The sequence below is a fragment of the Capricornis sumatraensis genome, chromosome 16 (genome assembly GCF_032405125.1).
Source record: "Capricornis sumatraensis isolate serow.1 chromosome 16, serow.2, whole genome shotgun sequence".
Classification (NCBI taxonomy): domain Eukaryota; kingdom Metazoa; phylum Chordata; class Mammalia; order Artiodactyla; family Bovidae; genus Capricornis; species Capricornis sumatraensis.
In genome coordinates, this window is record NC_091084.1 from 51364277 (window position 1) to 51384227 (window position 19951).

A 19951-nucleotide genomic window follows, 5' to 3' on the forward strand; every position below is an offset into this window, starting at 1 on the left:
AGGCTATTTATACAATTGGGAAAGAAGGATATGAAATTATCAAGGTCACATGAAAATAGCACTGTATCAGTGTTCTCTAGTGTGTTAGTCACTCAGTTGTGTCTAACCCTGTGACCCCATGGACTGTAGCCTACCAGCCTCCTCTGTCCAGGAGGAGGCGGCAAGAATACTGGAATGGGTTGCCAATTCCCTTCTCCGGGGAATCCTCCTGACCCAGGGATTGAACCCAGATCTCCTGCTTTGCAGGCAGATTCTTCACCATCTGAGCCACCAGGGAAGCCCCAGTGCTCTCTGGAACAGGGCAAAGAACAGAGGAGAGGAGCAGGTAAGGAGGGAATACAGTGCCTGTTAGGATGCCTGGCCTCTGTAATAGTTCACCTCCTTTGTGTGCACACACTCTTTTATAAACAGTTCATTTTAATATATGATGCAACTTAAGGTAGCTATTACTCCCTTCATTTCACAAAATAGAAAACAAAGGCAGAGAGATTATACTGCCTGTTTGCCATTCTAAGTCACAGAGCCAGAAACAGGTTTCATTACAATGCTAACTCAACTATCTTGCCTCTAGTCCACATTTATCTCACCACAACAAAACATCTCTCTCAGGAGTTTCAGACCCACCATCAGGATGCCTCCTCCGTGACTTTCAGGCACATCTCTGGTATCAAGGTAAAGATGCCCTTATAGGATTAATACAAAAACTGTTTCTCTGGAATGTTCTAGATAAAGTGACACAATTTAAGTGCCACACCTAGTTCAAACCATGACTTAAGATGCCAATTATCAACTTGGTAGATTTTATTTTTATACATATGTTCATATTCTTGGTCCTAGCCTAAAACTCAGTTACAATTTTATTGATTGAACTGGGTCTAGCACAAATCAAAGTTAGTGTTCATAGGATGGACTTCAACCCAGATTTCTGTTTCTTTTATGGTGAGTTATTTTGACTACCCTGACTTTGAGTTATTAGAACACCATCCTAAAGCAGAAAGGAGCCTAGCGCAATATCTTTAAAGAACACATCCAGACATTGTCCCTTTTGTTAGATGAAATTGTATACTGACCACTGGCCCTTATAAATCCCTGTCTCATCTACAATTCCTGGACTTGAGGAATCTTCATGGATGTCCCACATGACAGTGAAACAAAGGAAACTATTGGCCGGTTTGCAAGATGTAAATGTCTACTCTACTCTCTGCTCTATAGTGAACAGTAAGAATATGGAGAAAGAAACTGTTGCCAGGTGCCAAGAGTCTCACCCTTTTTTGTTCTTTCTACTTACCCTTTGCCATTGATTGCTGTTGTTTAATCGCTCAGTCATGTCTGATTCTCTGCAACCCCAAGGACTGCCACCCACCAGGCTCCTCTGTTCCTGGGATTTCCCAGGCAAGAATACTGGAGTGGGTTGCCATTCCCTTCTCCATTGCCATTGATAGTCTTCTGAAAAATGGGTAGACTGAGGCATTAAGATCCCTGAGGAAGTAACTTCACCTGTGTTATCACTTATTGGCATATTCAAGTACTCAATTCACAGAACTGCTGAAGTCAGAGTTGATACAAAACAACACTTGTGAACCACTTTTTGGTTTTCATGAGTTTACTTACTTCTGGATCAGACATTGAGTGTTAAAAAAATTGTACATTGGAGCCTGAATGTAGAATCCATGAGGTTACACAGAGGCATTTCTTCTGCTCAATTTGCTATGGAAATGTAACTGCTACTTATATTTTAGACATGAATAGTTTAAAATGTGAATGGACTTGAGGTGACGGGGGTGGTAAGAATTCAGAGATGTCTCTATATGAGTGTATGAGTAGGTAGTCAAAGAAGGCTTTGTAGAGGAGGAATGTCCTGGGATGGGACTTGATCCCTGGGTGAAAACCAGGGTGGTGGTGAGATGTCTCAGAAATTGTAGCTGTGTGAAGAAAGTCACCATGATACCATGACACAAGGGTGGAAGCCTGACCTGTTGAGACTGATGTTGAAGATGAAACTCCAATACTTTGGCCACCTGATGCAAGGAACTGACTCATTTGAAAAGACCCTGATGCTGGGAAAGATTGAGGGCAGGAGGAGAAGGGGGTGACAGAGGATGAGATGGTTGGATGGCATCACTGACTCAATGGACTTGGGTTTGGGTCGACTCTGGGAGTTGATGATGGAGAGGGAGGCCTGGTGTGCTGTGGTTCATGGGGTCGCAAAGAGTCGGACATGACTGAGTGACTGAACTGAACTGAATGGGAACCATGAGGAGAGCAAGCCCAAGACAGGACAAGACCCAAAGTAGACCCTGTGCCCTCAAGTTCTGAACCCTGAGGATGTGACGTGATAGAAGCCATTGCTATTCTTAAGAGGTACCTGAGGGCCAGAAGAGCAAGATATGGACAAGGTGTTACAAATGATGGACAGTAGTTTAATGCTGATCTTCCTGTCTCTTCAAAGAATAAACACCAAGAAGGGTGTGGTCAGTAAAAAGGGTCGTCTTGACTGTTTTCTGTCAGTTTTCTTTTTTCAATCATGATGATCAGATAGTGGGCAAATGTCTAGTGAGATTTGCTCATAAAAAGACATACCTCATCTTTTACCTGTCTCAAATTATAGATGATGCCCAGATTCTCAGAATGGTTAATAGAGTTTGTCCTTAATTTTCCTTAAGAAGGTTTACTCTAGCTGTTGTTCATCTCTCTAACCATGAAATCTGGGCAACCTTAAATGAGATATTTTCCTTTGAAACATTAGGTCATATGCCAGGTATCTTTTAAAGAAGTCAATGGTTTGGTCAGATTGTTGAATCTAATTATTAACCCATTAAAGAAAAGGGAATTGTATCTCACTTATATAATTCTTTAAGATTTTTAAAGCTATTTTTCAAAAGCAGAATATACCCATACACAAAAAGAAAATTAAAATAATGTTTATATCCAAGATTGCTTCTATATAAAACATATTTTAATAAAATTATAGCATACTTTAATCTTCTAATCTATCATTCTTTAATCTACCTGTCACAAATGTGTACATCATATTGCAGTAATACATAAATACTGCTTTACTTTTGAGCACATTTTTCCAAATTTTCATTATAAAATAGGGAATTTAAAATATCTAGCCAGTGTTATTGATGTTACTCTGCATACAGTGAAGAGAAGCATATGCAGGCATTAGGCTAAACATTACTACATGGATTTACATTTAATCATTGCATGTTGAACTTTATGTTTTCCAGTGTAGAAGTCCCTAAAATTGTCCATCCCCTTTGACCCAGTAATTTTCTTTGGGGGAACCATTTCCTAAAGGAAATGGAAGAGCATTTATCAGTAGAAGTCCTGAGCATACCTGCTTCTAGATATACCAGTAGGTGCTTTCAGGCATAATCTTTTGTAAAATACATAATGTCAATTTTCAAGTAGGCACTCAAAATTCTTCTTTGTTGTAGGTTCCGCCAGTGACCCAGCATGGAAATAAGATTCCAGTAGTCTACAGTTTCCAGAGGCATATCTGTCATAGAAGTAAAGATCTAAAACTAAGAGCTCCCGTCCCTTAGATACTCTACACTCTCAAACATGTTCCTGTCTAATAATGCCTGCTTGGTGCCTACTTCTTTCTGGCTCACTGGCCTCCCAGGGTTGGAATCTCTGCACATCTGGCTCTCCATCCCCTTCAGCTCCATGTACCTGGTGGCTGTGGTGGGGAACGTGACCATCTTGGCAGTGATAAAGTTGGAGCACAGCCTGCACCAGCCCATGTACTTCTTCTTGTGCATGTTGGCTGTCATTGACTTAGTCCTGTCAACCTCTACCATGCCCAAACTGCTAGCCATCTTCTGGTTTGATGCCCACCACATTGACCTGGATGCTTGTTTGGCCCAGATGTTCTTTATCCATTGCTTTGCCACTGTTGAGTCAGGCATCTTCCTTGCCATGGCTTTTGATCGCTATGTGGCCATCTGTAACCCACTACGCCACACCTCAGTGCTCACCCATACAGCAGTGAGACATTTGGGCTTGGCTGCTCTCCTCCGTGGAGTACTCTACATTGGACCCCTGCCTATAATGATTCGCCTGAGGCTGCCCCTTTACCAGACCCAAATCATTACCCACTCCTACTGTGAGCACATGGCTGTGGTCACCTTGGCTTGTGGTGACACCACAGTCAACAACTTATATGGAATGGGAATTGGCTTCCTGGTATTGATCCTGGATTCACTAGCCATCACTGCCTCCTATGTGATGATTTTTAGAGTGGTAATGGGGTTGGCCACCCCCGAGGCTAGGCTTAAAACCCTAGGTACATGCAGTTCTCATATTTGTGCTATCCTTGTCTTTTACATACCCATTGCTGTGTCCTCTCTCACTCACCGCTTTGGGCATCATGTCCCTCCCCATATTCATATCCTTTTGGCCAACTTTTACCTCCTCATCCCACCCATCCTCAATCCAGTTGTCTATGCTGTTCGCACTAAACAAATGCGAGAGAGACTTCTCCACATTCTAAAGACAGGGGCTCAATCCAAGTGAGTGTTCTGCATGCATGAGACATACAGATAGGAAAAGGCTCTGACCAGGGAAGCCAATGACATAAGACCCATATAACCAAGTCTTACCAGAGTTTTGGGGATAAGAGGAACACTAGAATATATTCTGTTTGACCATGGATTTCCAGAGATGAGAATACCTGAAATATTTGAAAGAGGAAATCAGGGGCTTGAATTTTTGTACAATATTCCTTTTACTATTTGACTTCATAAAATTAAGCACAACAGACACAAGCATACAGACAACAGGAGGATCATTCATATATTTGACTTTTTTGGTAAAAGACTTCTGGTTTCTCTTTGGAGAGAGTGTTTTGCATAGTTTCTGGAAGGTAAAAGTATAACTCCTGTGGGTAGTAGAGTCCCATTCCAAGTCTCAGATCAATCATTCTAATTTTTCCAGACCTTTACAAACAGAATCTGTAAACTGTCTTAGAAGGGTGTGGAAGTCCTCAAGCCAGATCGCTCTCCCATTTAAATAGATAAATGGAAATGCAATATCCCACATATCCTCATTAAAAAGTTGACTGTGAGTGGGGAGGAAGAGACAGAATGATATTAGGAGATTGCATTTTGGAGGCTCTGAAATGGCATACATGAAGCACAGCAGCCAAACTAAAGTAAATGACAGAAGCAAGAAGGTAACACTGGGATTATTCACTTGAAAAAGGTGGGATAGAGAACTGAGTAAAAGTGATAAGAATAAATATATTCCCAGTGGTAGATGCAAACCTTGATAAAACTTTAGATATCCTTGGATAATTCTTGTGGGATAAGTTATCAAAATGAAATGTATGAACTTTATTGATCATAGAATTTCCATCATGTGATGGCTACTTCAAACCTGTATTTTGTGATAACAAATGGAATGAAGCAATCTCACTCACGTATGGTATGTCCATTTTAGTTGATGTTTCAGACTTTAAATCTAACATGCTCATTTAACCTTCTCAATTTCCAACCCATTACAAAAATTCAAAAGCTAGGGCTTCCCAGGTGGTACTAGTGGTTAAAAAAAAAAAAAAAAACCCTGCCTGCTAATGCAGGAGACGTAAGTTGGGGATTCAATCCCTGGATGGGGAAGATCCCCTGGAGAAGGGAATGGAAACCCACTCTAGTATTCTTGCCTGGAGAATCCCATGGACAGAGGAGCCTCGTGGGCTACAGTCCATAACATTGCACAGAGTCAGACATGACTGAAGCAACTTATCATGATGAAGCCAACATATAATGAATCATCTTTGTATTTGAATACATAAAGAAGTCAATAATTAAGCCAGAACTAAAATTCAAGCCTTATATTAAAAAAAAAAAAAAACTTAAAATACCAGAAACTTTCTAGAGTTTCGCTTAACCCCCACCCCCCAAGCCAGGCATAAATTTCTATTTCCTCAGGATATTATGCCTAAGCCTAAGGTTTGATTGGGAATATTTCTTTTTCATTATTTTGGTTGAAAGGTGGTTATTTCCCATCTCCTTATCAAGGGTCCTGGAGTTCAGTGCCAAAAGCAAGTCTGTTTGTTGGGGAAATATTGTGTTCTATGAACATAATTTTATTGCCAAATGTAATTTATCTGCTAACTTGTATTAGGAGTTGATGAAAATATACTATAAAATCAGAGTTAGAAGCTTACTTTATCTCCTGATCACACCTTGGGCTTTGAAAAAACAAAGAAAAATGATGTTATTTCCCTCAGCCTTGGTGTCACTGATGGCCATGAACAAGGAAATTTTGTCGCAGGATAATTCTTTGGCGTTACACAGGATAATTCTTTGGCATTAGCCAAAAGTCCATTTACACTATGTGAAGCAAAGTGTGTGTATGGAGATACAGGGCTTTTAATCTGTACTTAATTGAACTTTCTAGCCAATATCCTCCAAAATCCCACAGTAAGGTGTTTTTTTACAGATGACCTGTTGGTTCTACTATAGATTAAGACCAACTACTCGTAATCCCTAGTTTCTTTATCCCCAGTCAATTCAATACTGTATAAAGAAGAAAACTACTACCTGTATGTGCGCTTCTCCTCCATCCTAGGGACCACCATCCATAACAATACCCAGACCTATCAGATTCAGGATATAAGCTTAATTATAGTATTTATTTCCTTGTCAACTATAGTCATGATTGAGCCCTTTCATAGTGAAAGGGTTATCTCAGGATAAGAGGAAAGATACCCTGGTGACTACGGTATGAGGATGTGTTAAGTCCAATAACTGAATATCCCTCTTATTTCAAAGCCAACACCTTTGTTTCTCCTTCACACAAATATCTTTCTTTTCTATTACCCATACTCAGGGTGGAAATAAAATACACCATCATCACATTTTTAGTCTACAAGTCTTCATGGAAAAAATAAAGATTGGGGAATAGTTAAGGGAGGAGGCAACGTTATAGTTATTAAAGTGTTATTTGTCACAAGTATTAATAATTTAAGAACTGGGCTCTGGATTTAGAATAAAGGGTAGAGATGGATCTGAACCAGTAATTTCTAGACTTTGGATATGCTGCACAATCTAAACTTCAGCCTCTTCTTCGAAATGGAAGTAATGATAGTAGCTCCTTGTGTGTTAATTATAAGAATATAATGAGATAATGAACTTAAAATGCTGCATAATTCCTGGCACACAAAAAACTTGTCTTTTAAAAATGGTATTCTGTTGTATACTGAAAGGCCCATGGGAAGGGTAACAGGAGCAAGTTCTTGGAAAAGCCAAAGGACTTGGGGTTTTCCAGGCAAGAGTACTGGAGTGGGTTGCCATTTCGCTTAATTAGTCTTGCGACAGTAAAACTCTAAATACTCTTAAATATTTCCTTGTATAACAAGTAAAAAAATTATACTCAAACCCAGTTATGTAAAATGTCATTTCCTTCAATTTTTTCTCCCTCAATCATCCATCCATAATGGGGTTTAGAGTAAAAATAAAGTTATATAAGAAATTGGAATTGATTTTTTAAATCCTTAATTTTTCTGATACAATTCTAAGAACTTCACTTTCTGCATAAGGGTGGTGTCATCTGTGTATCTGAGGTTTTTTATATTTCTCCCACAGTCTTGATTCAAGCTTGTGTTTCTTCCAGTCCAGCATTTTGCATGATGTACTCTGCATATAAGTTAAATAAGCAGGGTGATAATATACAGCTTTGAGATACTCCTTTCCCAATTTGGAACCAGTCTGTCGTTCCATGTTCAGTTCTAACTCTTGTTTCTTGACCTGCATACAAATTTCTCAGAAGGCGGGTCAGATGGTCTGATATTCTCATCTCTTTCAGAATTTTCCTTAGTTTGTTGTGATCCACACAGTCAAAGGCTTTGGTGTAGTCAATAAAGCAGAAGAAGACATTTTCCTGGAACTCTTGCTTTTTTGATGACCCAACGGATGTTTGCAATTTGATCTCTGGTTCCTCTGCCTTTTCTAAATCTAGCTTGAATATGTGGAAGTTCTCTGTTCGTGTACTGTTGAAGCCTGGCTTGGAGAGTTTTGAGCATTACATTGCTAGCATGCGAGATGAGTGCAATTGTGCAGTCATTTCAACATTCTTTGGCATTGCCTTTCTTTGTGGCAAATAGATTTATTGTGTAAAATAAATATTTTCCATACAAGTATTAAAAATATTTGAAAAATAATTTGTGGCAAATAAATTTTATTTCATGGCAAATAGATGGAGAAACAATGAATAGAGGGATAAACTTTATTTTGGGGACTCCAAAATCACTGCAAATGGTGATGACAGCCATGAAATTAAAAGACACTTACTCCTTGAAAGAAAAGCTATATGCACCTAGACAGCATATTAAAAATCATAGACATTGCTTTGCCAACAAAGGTCCATCTACACAAAGCTATGTTTTTTCCAGTAGTCATGCATGGATGTGAGAGTTGGACTATAAAGAAAACTGAGTGCTGAAGAACTGATGCTTTTAAACTGTGGTGTTGGAGAAGACTCTTGAGAGTCCCTTGGACTGCAAGGAGTTCCAACCAGTCCATCCTAAAGGAAATCAGTCCTGAATATTCATTGGAAGGACTTATGCTAAAGCTGAAACTCCAAGGTATATACTTTGACCACTGGATGCAAAGAACTGACTCAGTTGAAAAGACCCTGATGCTGGGAAGATTGAAGTCGGGAAATGGAGACGACAGAGGATGAAGTGGTTGGATGGCATCACCAACATGATGGACATGATTTTGAGCAAGCTCCAGGAGTTGGTCATGGACAGGGAAGCCTGGAATCCTGCAGTCCATGGGGTCACAGAGTCGGACATGACTGAGCGACTGAACTGAATTTTAAGAACTCTCAGAAGTTGTTGTATCAACTTACCTTGCATTATTTTTAAAACTTCAGTAGGGTATATGTGGGTTCTTAGAAGACTATCACTATAGCAATCATATAGGAGAGGACTGTCTCCTGCTTCCTTGTTTCTTGGCTGTCCTCAATCCCAGATACATCTTGTGCTATAATTCTGATAATTCTTCACCCTGGGGCCTGTTGTACCTTGACCACCTCCTCGTAGAATCTTTGCAATCTCAGTGGATCATCAGTACCAGTCACACGCCCACACAGTCCTGGCAGGGTCTGTCCACTCTATCATGCTTATGCCTTTGTATAGCTAGAGAGTCCTCTGCAAACTGGACAAAGTGACCACTCTTACTCTCTTTCAGCCAACATCTATTCTGCTTGTGCCCCAGGAATGCTTAGAATCCACTTTCACACCACTTGGAGCCTTGAGAGTGAGAGGCATGGTTTCAACTAACGTTCTTCCTCTTGCCAGGCACAGAGGGTCTTTGTGCATAATCTCATCTGAGACCAAGAAGATAAACATGTTCTGCCAGATCAGATACCCTGATTATCAATTTTTTGTCATCTTTTTGTCTCAAAGATTTTCAAATTTTAAAAACCAAGAGTTTTGTGTCCTGTTGATGGACAGGGAGGCCTGGCGTGCTGCAATTCATGGGGTCGCAAAGAGTCCAACATGACTGAGCGACTGAACTGAACTGAACTGAACTAAGGGGCAACATAGGAAGCCCTGGATACTCCAATATCCTTCTGTGACTAAATTCTAGAATCAAGAATTCTAGAATTGAATTTGAGAAATGATTCTTTAGATTTAAAAAGAAAGGCCTAAGATCAGAGGGATCTATAGTTCTGGAAATACTGCCAGACCAATGCAAATCTTCTATTTTAGGGAATAGTATTGTTTATTTTATACTTCTGCCTTCAACAAGGAAAACTGACTCTATTGACTCAAATGGAAAAAACACCAGAAAAATATAAAATTTATGTTACAATTGACAGTCAGATAAAAATCTTGGCAGGAGACTCCTCATTTTTGAGGAATACTTTCTGGTTCAATCCTGATTTGTTGAAGAAAGTTGGATGGGTTTGAGAGTAACTGAGGTGAGACAGTCAAAGATACAAAAGCATCTATGTTATGTAGGCAGATTAGTTGGACAGATTGTTACTCAGCCACTCAGTCATGTCCTTTTCTTTGAGACCCACTGGACTGAGGCACACTAGGCTTCTCCATCCCTCACCATCTCCTGGAGTTTGCCCAGGTTCATGTTCATAGAATAGGAGATGCCATCCAGCCATCTCATCCTCTGTCGTCCAATTCTCCTCTTGCCTTCAATCTTTGCCAGCATCAGGGTCTTTTCCAACGAGTCAGCTCTTAACATCAGATGGGCAAAGTATTGGAGCTTCAGCACCAGCCCTCCCAATGAATATTCAGGACTTATTTCCTTTAGGATTGACTGGTTTGATCTCCTTGCTGTCGGAGGGACTCAAGAGTCCTCTGCAACACTACAGTTCAATAGCATCAGTTTTTCAGCTCTCAGCTATATTTATGGTCAAACTCTACACCCATATATGACTACAGGAAAAACCAAAGCTTGGATTATGAGGACCTTTGTTGGCAAAGTAATGTCTGCTTTCTAATATGCTGCCTACATTTGTTACAGCTTCTCTTCCAAGAAGCAAGCACCTTTTAATTTCATGGCTGCAGTCACCATCTGCAGTGATTTTGGAGCCCAAGAAAGTAACTCACCGTTTCCATTGTTTCCATATCTGTCTGCCAAGAAGTGATGGGACCTGCAATGGAACTAATGTCATGATGATGCCATGATCTTAGTTTTTTGAATGTCGAGTTTTAAGCCAGCTTTTTCACTCTCCTCTTTCACCTTCATCAGGAGTCTCTTCAGTTCCTCCTTGCTTTCTGCCATTAGGGTGGTGTCATCTACATAACTGAGGTTCTTGATATTTCTCCTGGCAATCTTGATTCCAGCTTGTGCTTCATCCAGCCCAACATTTCACATGATGGATTCCACATACAAGTTAAATAAGAAGGGTAACAAAATACAGCCTTGACATACTCCTTTCCAATTTTGAACCAGTCCATTGTCCCATAATACAATGAGAAAGGCTAGAATTTACTTCAAGAAAATTAGAGAAACTAAGGGAACTTTTCATGCAAAGACAGGCACAATAAAGAACAGAAATGGTAGGCACCTAACAGAAGCAGAAGATATTAAGAAGAGGTGGCAAGAATACACAGAACTGTACAAAAAAATCTCTATATGACCCAGATAACCAAGATGGTGTGATCACTCACCTAGAGCCATACATCCTGGAATGGAAAATCAAGTGGACTTTAGGAAGCATCACTATGAACAAAGCTAGTGGAGGTGATGGAATTCCAGTTGAGCTATTTCAAATCCTGGAAGATGATGCTGTGAAAGTGCTGCACTCAATATGCCAGAAAACTTGCAAAACTCAGCAGTGGCCACAGGACTGGAAAAGGTCAGTTTTCATTCCAACCCCAAAGAAGGGCAATGCCAAAGAATGCTCAAACTACTGCATAATTGCACTCATCTCATACGCTAGCAATGTATGCTCAAATTTTGCCAAGCCAGGCTTCAGCAGTGTGTGAACCGTGAACTTCCAGATGTTCAAGCTGGATTTAGTAAAGCCAGAGGAACCAGAGATCAAATTGCCAACATCTGTTGGATCATCAAAAAAGCAAGAGTTCCAGAAAAACATCTACTTCTGCTTTATTGACTATGGCAAAGCCTTTGACTGTGTGGATCATAACAAACTGTGGAAAATTCTTAAAGAGATGGGAATACCAGACTACCTCACCTGCCTCCTGAAAAATCTGTATGCAGGTCAAATAGGAATGGTTAGATCTAGACATGGAACAACAGACTGATTCCAAATCAGGAAAGGAGTACATCAAGGCTGTATATTGTCACCCTGCTTATTTAACTTACATGCAGAGTATATCATGCAAAATGCCGGGCTGGATGAAACACAAGCTGGAATCAAGATTGCTGGGGAAAATATCAAAAACCTCAGATACGCAGATGACACCACCCTTATGGCAGAAAGCAAAGAACTAAAAAGCCTCTTGCCAAAAGTGAAAGAGGAGAGTGAAAATTTTGGCTTAAAACTCAACATTCAAAAAACTAAGATCACAGCATCTAGTCCCATCACTTCATGGCAAATAGATGGGGAAACAGTGGAAACAGTGAGAGACTATTTCTTTGGGCTCCAAAATCACTGCAGATGGTGACTGCAGCCATGAAATTAAAAGATGCTAGCTCCTTGGAAGAAAAGCTGTGCCCAGTCTAGACAGCATGTTAACAAGCAGAGACATTACTTTGCCACCAAAGGTTCATCTCATCAAAGCTATGGTTTTTCCAATACTCATGTGTCTATGTGAGAGTTTGACTATAAAGAAAGCTGAGTGCCAAATAATTGATGCTTTCGAACTGTGGTGTTGGAGACTTTTGAGAGTCCCTTGAACTGCAAGGAGTTCCAACCAGTCCATACTAAAGGCAATCAGTCATGAATATTCATTGGAAGGACTGATGCTGAAACTGAAACTCCAATACTTTGGCCACCTGATGTGAAGAACTGACTCAGTTAAAAAGACCCTGATCCTGGGAAAGATTGAAGGCTGGAGGAGAAGGGGATGACAGAGGATGAGATGGTTGGATGGCATCACCAGCTTGATGGACATGAGTGTGAGTAAGCTCCAGGAGTTTGTGATGGACAGGGAAGCCTGGCATGCTGCAGTCCATGGGTCACAAAGAGTTGGACACAACTAAACTGAATCAAAAGACACAGGCTGTCTAAAGAGACCCACTTCAGATCTAGGGACACATACAGACTGAAAGTGATGTGTAAGAAGGTATTCCATGCAAATGGATATCGAAAGAAATATGGAATAGAATAGTTGTATCAGGTAAAATAGACTTTAAAGTAAGGCTGTTTCAAGAGACAAAGTAGGACAGGACATAATGAGGAAGGGATAAGTATGAAGAAGATATAACAATTATACATATGCATTGAACATAGGAGCACCTCAATATATAAGGTGAATACTAACAGCCACAAAGGAGAAATTGACAATAACACAATTGACAATAGCGTTTATGACAGAAAAAAGTCAAAAAGAAAACATCCCCTAAATGACGTATTACACCATTGGACTTAACTGATTTTTACAGTGCATTCCATCCGAAAGCAGTGGACTACAATTTCTTCTCAAGTACACATGGGGCATGCTTCAGGATAGGTCCCATACTCTGCCACAAAGTCAGCCTCAGGAAATTTAAGACATTTGAACTCAAGCATCTTTTCTCACCACAACACAGATTAGAAATCAACAAGGAAAAGAAAACTATAAGAAATAAACACATAGAGGCTAAACAATGTTTCTAAATAACTAAGGAAATCAAAAGATACCTAGAGAGAAAGGAAAATGAAAGCAATCCAAAATCTATGAGACACAGCAAAAGCAGTGTCTCACAGGGCATATACCTGGAGAAAACTGTAATTCAAAATACACCCTAATGATCACTGCAGCACTATGTACAATAGCCAGGACACAGAAGCAATCCAAATGTCCATCAACAGCAGAAGAAAGAAAATGTGGCACATATATACAACTGAATATTATTTAGCCATATAAAGGAATAAAACTACTATGCCATTTTCAGAGATGTGGATGGACCTGGAGACTGCCATATAGAGTAAAGTCAGAAGGAAAAATATCATATAGTAGTGTTTATATGTGTAATATAGGAAAATGATACAGAAGAATTTATTTACAAAGCATAGAGACACAGATGTGGAGAACAAATCCATGGATACCAGTGGAAGAAGGAGAAGTGTGAGGATTTGAGGGACTGGGATTGACATAAACACACTGCTGCTGCTGCTGCTAAGTCGCTTCAGTCATGTCCGACTCTATGCGACCCCGGAGACAGCAGCCCACCAGGCTCCCCCATCCCTGGGATTTTCCAGGCAAGAACACTGGAGTGGGTTGCTATTTCCCTCTCCGATGCATGAAAGTGAAAAGTGAAAGTGAAGTCGCTCAGTCGTGTTCGACTCTTCGCGACCCCATGGACTGCAGCCTACCAGGCTCCTCCATCCATGGGATTTTCCAGGCAAGAGTACTGGAGTGGGTTCCCATTGCCTTCTCCGGACATAAACACACTCAGTTCAGTTCAGTCACTCAGTCGTGTCCGACTCTTTGTATCAAACAGATAACTAATGAGAACCTACCTTATAGCATAGAGAACTTTACTCACTGCTCTGTGGTGACCTAAATGGGAAGGCAGGCAAAAAATGAGGGAGTGTATGTATATGTATAGCTTATTCACTTTGCTGTACAGCAGAAACTAACAACATTGTAGAACAACTATATACTCTAATAAAAACATTCTATGTTGTACACCTGAAACTAATGCTGTAAATCAACTATATCAGAAAAACCAAATAATTGTTGATGAGGATGTGGAAAAGTTGGAAACCCTTATACATTGTTAACGGGGATATAAAATGGCTTACTACTATGGATAACAGCATCTAAAAATATTAAAAATAGAATCACCACAGGACCCAGCAACTTCACCTCTGTATACATACCCAAAAGAACTGAAAGCAGACTCTCAAAGGGATGTTTGTACAGCCATGCCTTTAGTAACATTATACCTAATATGTAAAAGGTAGAAGCAATGCAAGTGTCCATGTATGGATAAAAGAATAAAATGTGGTATATACAAAAATATTTAACCTTAAAAAGAATGGATATTCTGACACGTACTTCAACATGGATGGACACTGAGAACATTATGCTAAAAGAAATAATCTAGTTATGAAAGAAACACACTTGATTCCACTGATATGAGGCATCTAAATTGTCAAATTCATAGAGATAATGGGGGTCTCCTGAGGAAGAAAGAAAGAGGAATAAGCATTTACTATTTAATGTATACCGAGTTCCAATTTTTCAAGATGAAAAGAACTCTGGAGGTGAGTGTCAACGATTGTACAATATGAATATATTTAATACTACTGCACTATACACTTCAAAATGGTTAAAGTGGAAGTGAAAATGTTAGTTGCTCAGCCGTGTCTGACTATTTGCGACCCCATGGACTGTAAGGATTCTCCAGGCAAGAATACTGGAGTGGATTGCCATTTCCTTCTCCAGGGGATCTTTCAGGCCCAGGGTTCAAACCTGGGTCTCCTTCATTGCAGGCAGATCCTTTACTGTTGAGCCACCAGGGAAGTCTCAAATGATTAAGAAACTAAATTTTTGGTTATGTGTGTTTTGCCACAGTTTTTTAAAAAAGGAATTCTAACATATATCCTTATGAGAAGAGGAAATTTGGGCATGGGCAAAATGCCCAATTCTCAGAGGAATACCCTGTGAAAGTAGGGCGAGAAAAATGCCAAGTAAAATGTAAGAATAAAGCTCTAAGACACCAACCCTGCCAGCACCTTAACTTGGACTTTTAGCCTCCAGAATTGTGAAGCCACTGTTTCTCTTTTTTAATCCACTCAGTGTATGGTACCTTTGTGCTTCCCAGGTGGCACTAGTGGTAAAGAACACGTTTGCCAGTGCAGGAGATGCAGGTTCAATCCTTGGGTAGGGAGCATTCCCTGGAGGAAGAAAAGGTACCCTACTCTAGTATTTTTGCCTAGAAAATTCTAAGGACAGAGGACCCTGGTGGGCTATAGTCCATGAAGTCACAAAGAACTGGACACACCTGAAGTGAGTTAGCTTCTCCATAGGGTTGCTAAGTCACTTCAGCCATATCTGACTCTTTGCAACCCTATGGACTGTAGCCCACCAGGCTCCCATGTCCACGGGATTCTCCAGGCAAAAATACTAGAGTGGGTTGACATGCCCTCTTCCAGGGAATCATGCTGACCCAGGGATCGAACCCACATCTCTTTAGTTTCCTGAATTAGGTGGGCTCTTCACTACTAGCACCACCTGGGAAGCCCAATAGACAAAGTAGCATGCCTGAAAAGAAGCAGTTCCCAAAACAGAGGTCTGCTTATCCTCTTGAGGACTTACACAAGGAGTGTCACAGCCTGTAGGTCATATACATCACCAATGAAGAAGGAACGGTCTTGTTTCCAGGACAAGTCCAATATTACAAGGCTCCCAAAGTCAAGTAATACCTCTAACATCAGAGCAACTGTGATCAATCACTCACAGTAAAAGAGAAATTACCTTCTGTATTAGCTCATTTGAGTTTGGCATATGAACAAAGCATGAACAAGGAATGTGAGCAGCCTATAAGCAGATGACATTTTACCATCATACACAGAATATAAGATTAGGAAAAAGAAACCTGGTGCAGTGGTCTGGGCCTAGTGATGATATTTCTAAACAACTAACAATTAGGACTTGCCAGCATCCCAAATGAGTGTGCAGAGGTGTGTATCATCAGTTAAACAGCAAGAAAAGTGCTTGAGTGTAGGACCTAGTGCTACTCAGTGATCCCAAGACTCCTTCCTTCTTGTTGCTTGAGTCAAAAGTCTTGATGTTATCTTTGAAGCTCTTTTTTCTCGCACCTTCTAATCTTGTAAGAAATCCCATTGGCACTTTTGGAAATAATGCAAACTCTGATCGTTTCTCACCTCATGCAACATTAGCACCTTGGTTAGAAGACAATATAATCTTTGGATTATTTTCATACCCCTCCCTGCTTCTACCCTCACCTTCTTCCTCTGTTCTTATCATAGAAATGAAACACGGTCTTTGAGAAACATATATCATGTCAACTCTCTGCCCAAAACTCTGAATTTTATTCTGAAAAAAATTAAGAAACTTTTGCAAAGTCCTTACCTGGTCTAAATTTCTGTGTGATTTTTAAAAAAAAAAAAAACTCAGCTAGCCAAAGATAAGCAAATTAAAAGCCGAAAAAGGAGGGAAACAAACCAAAAATAAGAAAAGTATTGGAGTGAGTGAAAGACACATTTGAATTCATTAAATTCATGGGACCAAAAGTAACACTCACTGTTCACTTCGAGAAAAAGAGAAGGCAGAATAAAATTGAGTAATAGCTTTAAATAGATAAGAAAGTGACTTATCTAGAATTCTGTTCCCAGTGAAAATATCCTTTGAGATTAAAGATGACTGAAAGAATTTTATAAATAATTATTGATGGAATGTGTCACTACTAGGCCTGCACTAAAAGCAAACTAAAAGTTCTTAAAGCAGAAGAAAAATGAATAAGATAGCGGCACAGAATTGTGCAGAATGAAAAATATGAGAAAACTTAAACATGTGGATAAATGAGTTAATATTGATGCACAAAAGTCAGGAAGACACAAATAGAATATTAGAACATTTCAGCTCAATACCATTTGTTATCTCCAACAATTATATAAGCCATAGTCCTTCCACACTCATGTCTTTTCATCACTTTCCCCATAATATCAGGCTTTATCCCCTCAGAATGGAGTCAGGGGAAAACATAAGCTACTTTGTTCCCTCAAGCCCTGCCTGCTTTATCTGGCTTTGCCTGGATGTTCTGACCATGAGCTGTAGTCACTCATTTAAGCCTGTATCAACTCAGCCTTGTTGGCCATGTCCTAGATCTGTTTCCTGTGAGCACGGTATTCCTAGCTTAACAGTGTGTCCTCTGTTCCACCATAGATTTCTCTCAACACAAAAGCCTATTTTTCTGTCTTGCTTGCTTTACTCCTTATGCCACCTTTTGGACTACCTATACTTGGTTAACTTAGGCTCCAAATGTAAGGGTATTATGTAGGAATTCCACTTTAACATCTCAGGATAACAGACATATCTTTGGAGCTGGAGGCTGTGGGTTGTGGGGGTTTTGCGGTCACTGAATAAACTACCCCTGAAGGCTAACAATGAGGGAAGATAAGTTAGGTACAGGATACCTCTATAGGAAGGGGGTGGGTGTGATTGAGGTATATAGCTCTAAATTACTTTTTTAAAGTATTATGGGGAATTAGGACAGGTAATTTTCACGAAGAACCCTGATAAAAACAGGCTTCCAACTTAGGACTTTGCAAAATAGCAGATATTCAAGTCAATTGTAGATAGAAAGATCAACCATTTTTAATAGATGTTTGGTAATTATTTACTGATAATAATTACAATAGGACTTCTCAAATATTAATATTTAATTATATCATCCAGGTAAATTAGGAGAAATTGAGAACGTGATCTCCATTTTAGATAAGAAACAGAATAAGATCAGAGAAATTGCCATTCCAAATTTATAAGCTGGAAATAAGTGCCAATATGTAACATGTATGCAAAACAAATATCCAAGAGATGATGTTGGCCTTGACCTGATTCAGCCAGAACTCCTATCAAGTAGGACTTGGTTGCAGTTTATATGTTCTAATGGAGCTTTCTTTCTTAGACACGGTAAGGTAGGGTAGGGATAAGGGGAGGCATGTGGAAGACCAAGTGCTCTCAGCCTCTGGAGAGCAAGCAATGACGTTTGGGAGGTATGAATTGGCACCACTAAACATGGACAGGACATGGGCTATTGGAAACCCCAGGGACGGAGTAGAGCCCTGGGTCAGGGGAGCCCCATAGTGTCAACACTCAGAGGAGAGATTAAGAGGCTTCAATAAATCCCTGAGAGCCCTTCCCAAGTGCAGCAGTGTCTGCTTCCATATCCTTTTGGGAGAAGATCAGAGGTTTGTCAGGGTAAAGCCAGCTGCTCCTTTCCAAGCTCTCACCTTCTCACATTTCTCCCACTGGGACTGCATGAAGCTAAAAGACAGAGCCAAGAATTCTACTTCACACTAAGGGCTGTGGGCAGGGCTAGGACTGCAAAAAACAGGAAAAAGGTTAACACAGGTGTGGTGAGTGGGGAAGGATTGGGGCACAGTCAGTTACCTCCCATACCCAGGCTCAATTATGAGGCTTCTGCATGAATCAGGAGAGAGAAAATGTGGCCTGAACTAAAAAAGATGCAGGTAGAAATAAATACATTTCTAATAGGTTCTTCTCCCACAAGCCACATCCTTAAAGGACCTTAGGTGAGTGACTGTGTTCTTGTCTCTGGGTCTTAATCTTAAAATCCATCAGTATGATATCTCTTTACAATATAGATATAGACTACAAAATATATGTGTCAGGGGAGTGTGTAATTTCCTCGGTTCTATCTCGTCACAACAAAAATTTGAAGCAACAGACCAGTATTGCAAGCTCTCGGACAGACCAGTGTTAAACAGCTCTTGGATGGATCACTGTTACAGCTCCGTGTCACAGCTCAGTTTTATTTAGAAAATAAAGGAAAATACATCCTTGAGGTGTGAGGGCATGCCAACCCAAAATATTTGAAGAGGAAAGAGATCACACCAGAGTGAGCGAGAGCCCCAGCCCTTTGGCTCCTCTTTTTATGTTTTTTTCTCCTGCCCCTGGGCCTCTCCTATATAAATTGGGCTAGCCAAGAATTCTGTTTGTTCTACCTGAGGTCCTCACTCCAATCCTCAGACTTTCCTTTGTTCTATTTTTGTGGGCTTTTCCCGTCCTTGTCTTTTAGCCATCACCATTCTGGACTCCTCTTTCCTATTCTAACTACCTAACAGATGCAAGTGTCAGCTAGTACTTTCTGTTTATGAAAAGCCATTTAAGTACTTTTGGGAAAACAACGAAGACAAGTTTTCTTGTCTAGTGATGACATTTTGGCTCTTGAAACTGTATACCCTGGAAAAAATGTTAACTACAAGCAGGTTCCTGCATCCTGAGTATTGGGGAAGAAGCCTGTCCCCATTCTCTTTCCCACTCTGAGATTCTGATTCTGGGAAGGGTATATTCTTGATGTGCTTCAGCAGAAATAAAATTCAGATACTGTTTTAAATCTGTGTTTGGATAAAGAAATGGGATTTCTCAGGTGCATTTGAGGAAGGGTGGACAAGCCACAAAGTGATCAGTTATGTTCTGAAAGTGTACAGAGTAAGGCAGGAAAATGTAGAGACTCAGATGTAAAGTCAATATATTTGGTTTTGTGGGAAAATCCATATTTACTGAGGGTGAAGTTGCAATAGGTGTGAGATTGCTAACATTTAGAGAGTGCTTGTTAAGTACATGGCACTTTTATTGGCACTGAAGATA

General features: G+C 40.1%; 1 protein-coding gene across 1 annotated transcript; it reads left to right on the top strand.

Annotated features, from left to right (window-relative positions):
• The first annotated feature begins 3570 nt into the window (after nucleotides 1-3570).
• LOC138093128 (olfactory receptor 52M1-like) lies at nucleotides 3571-4524 on the top strand. Its single transcript, XM_068989242.1, has one exon. The coding sequence runs from the start codon at nucleotides 3571-3573 to the stop codon at nucleotides 4522-4524; it is 954 nt and encodes a 317-aa protein (XP_068845343.1).
• Nucleotides 4525-19951: the final 15427 nt, after the last annotated feature.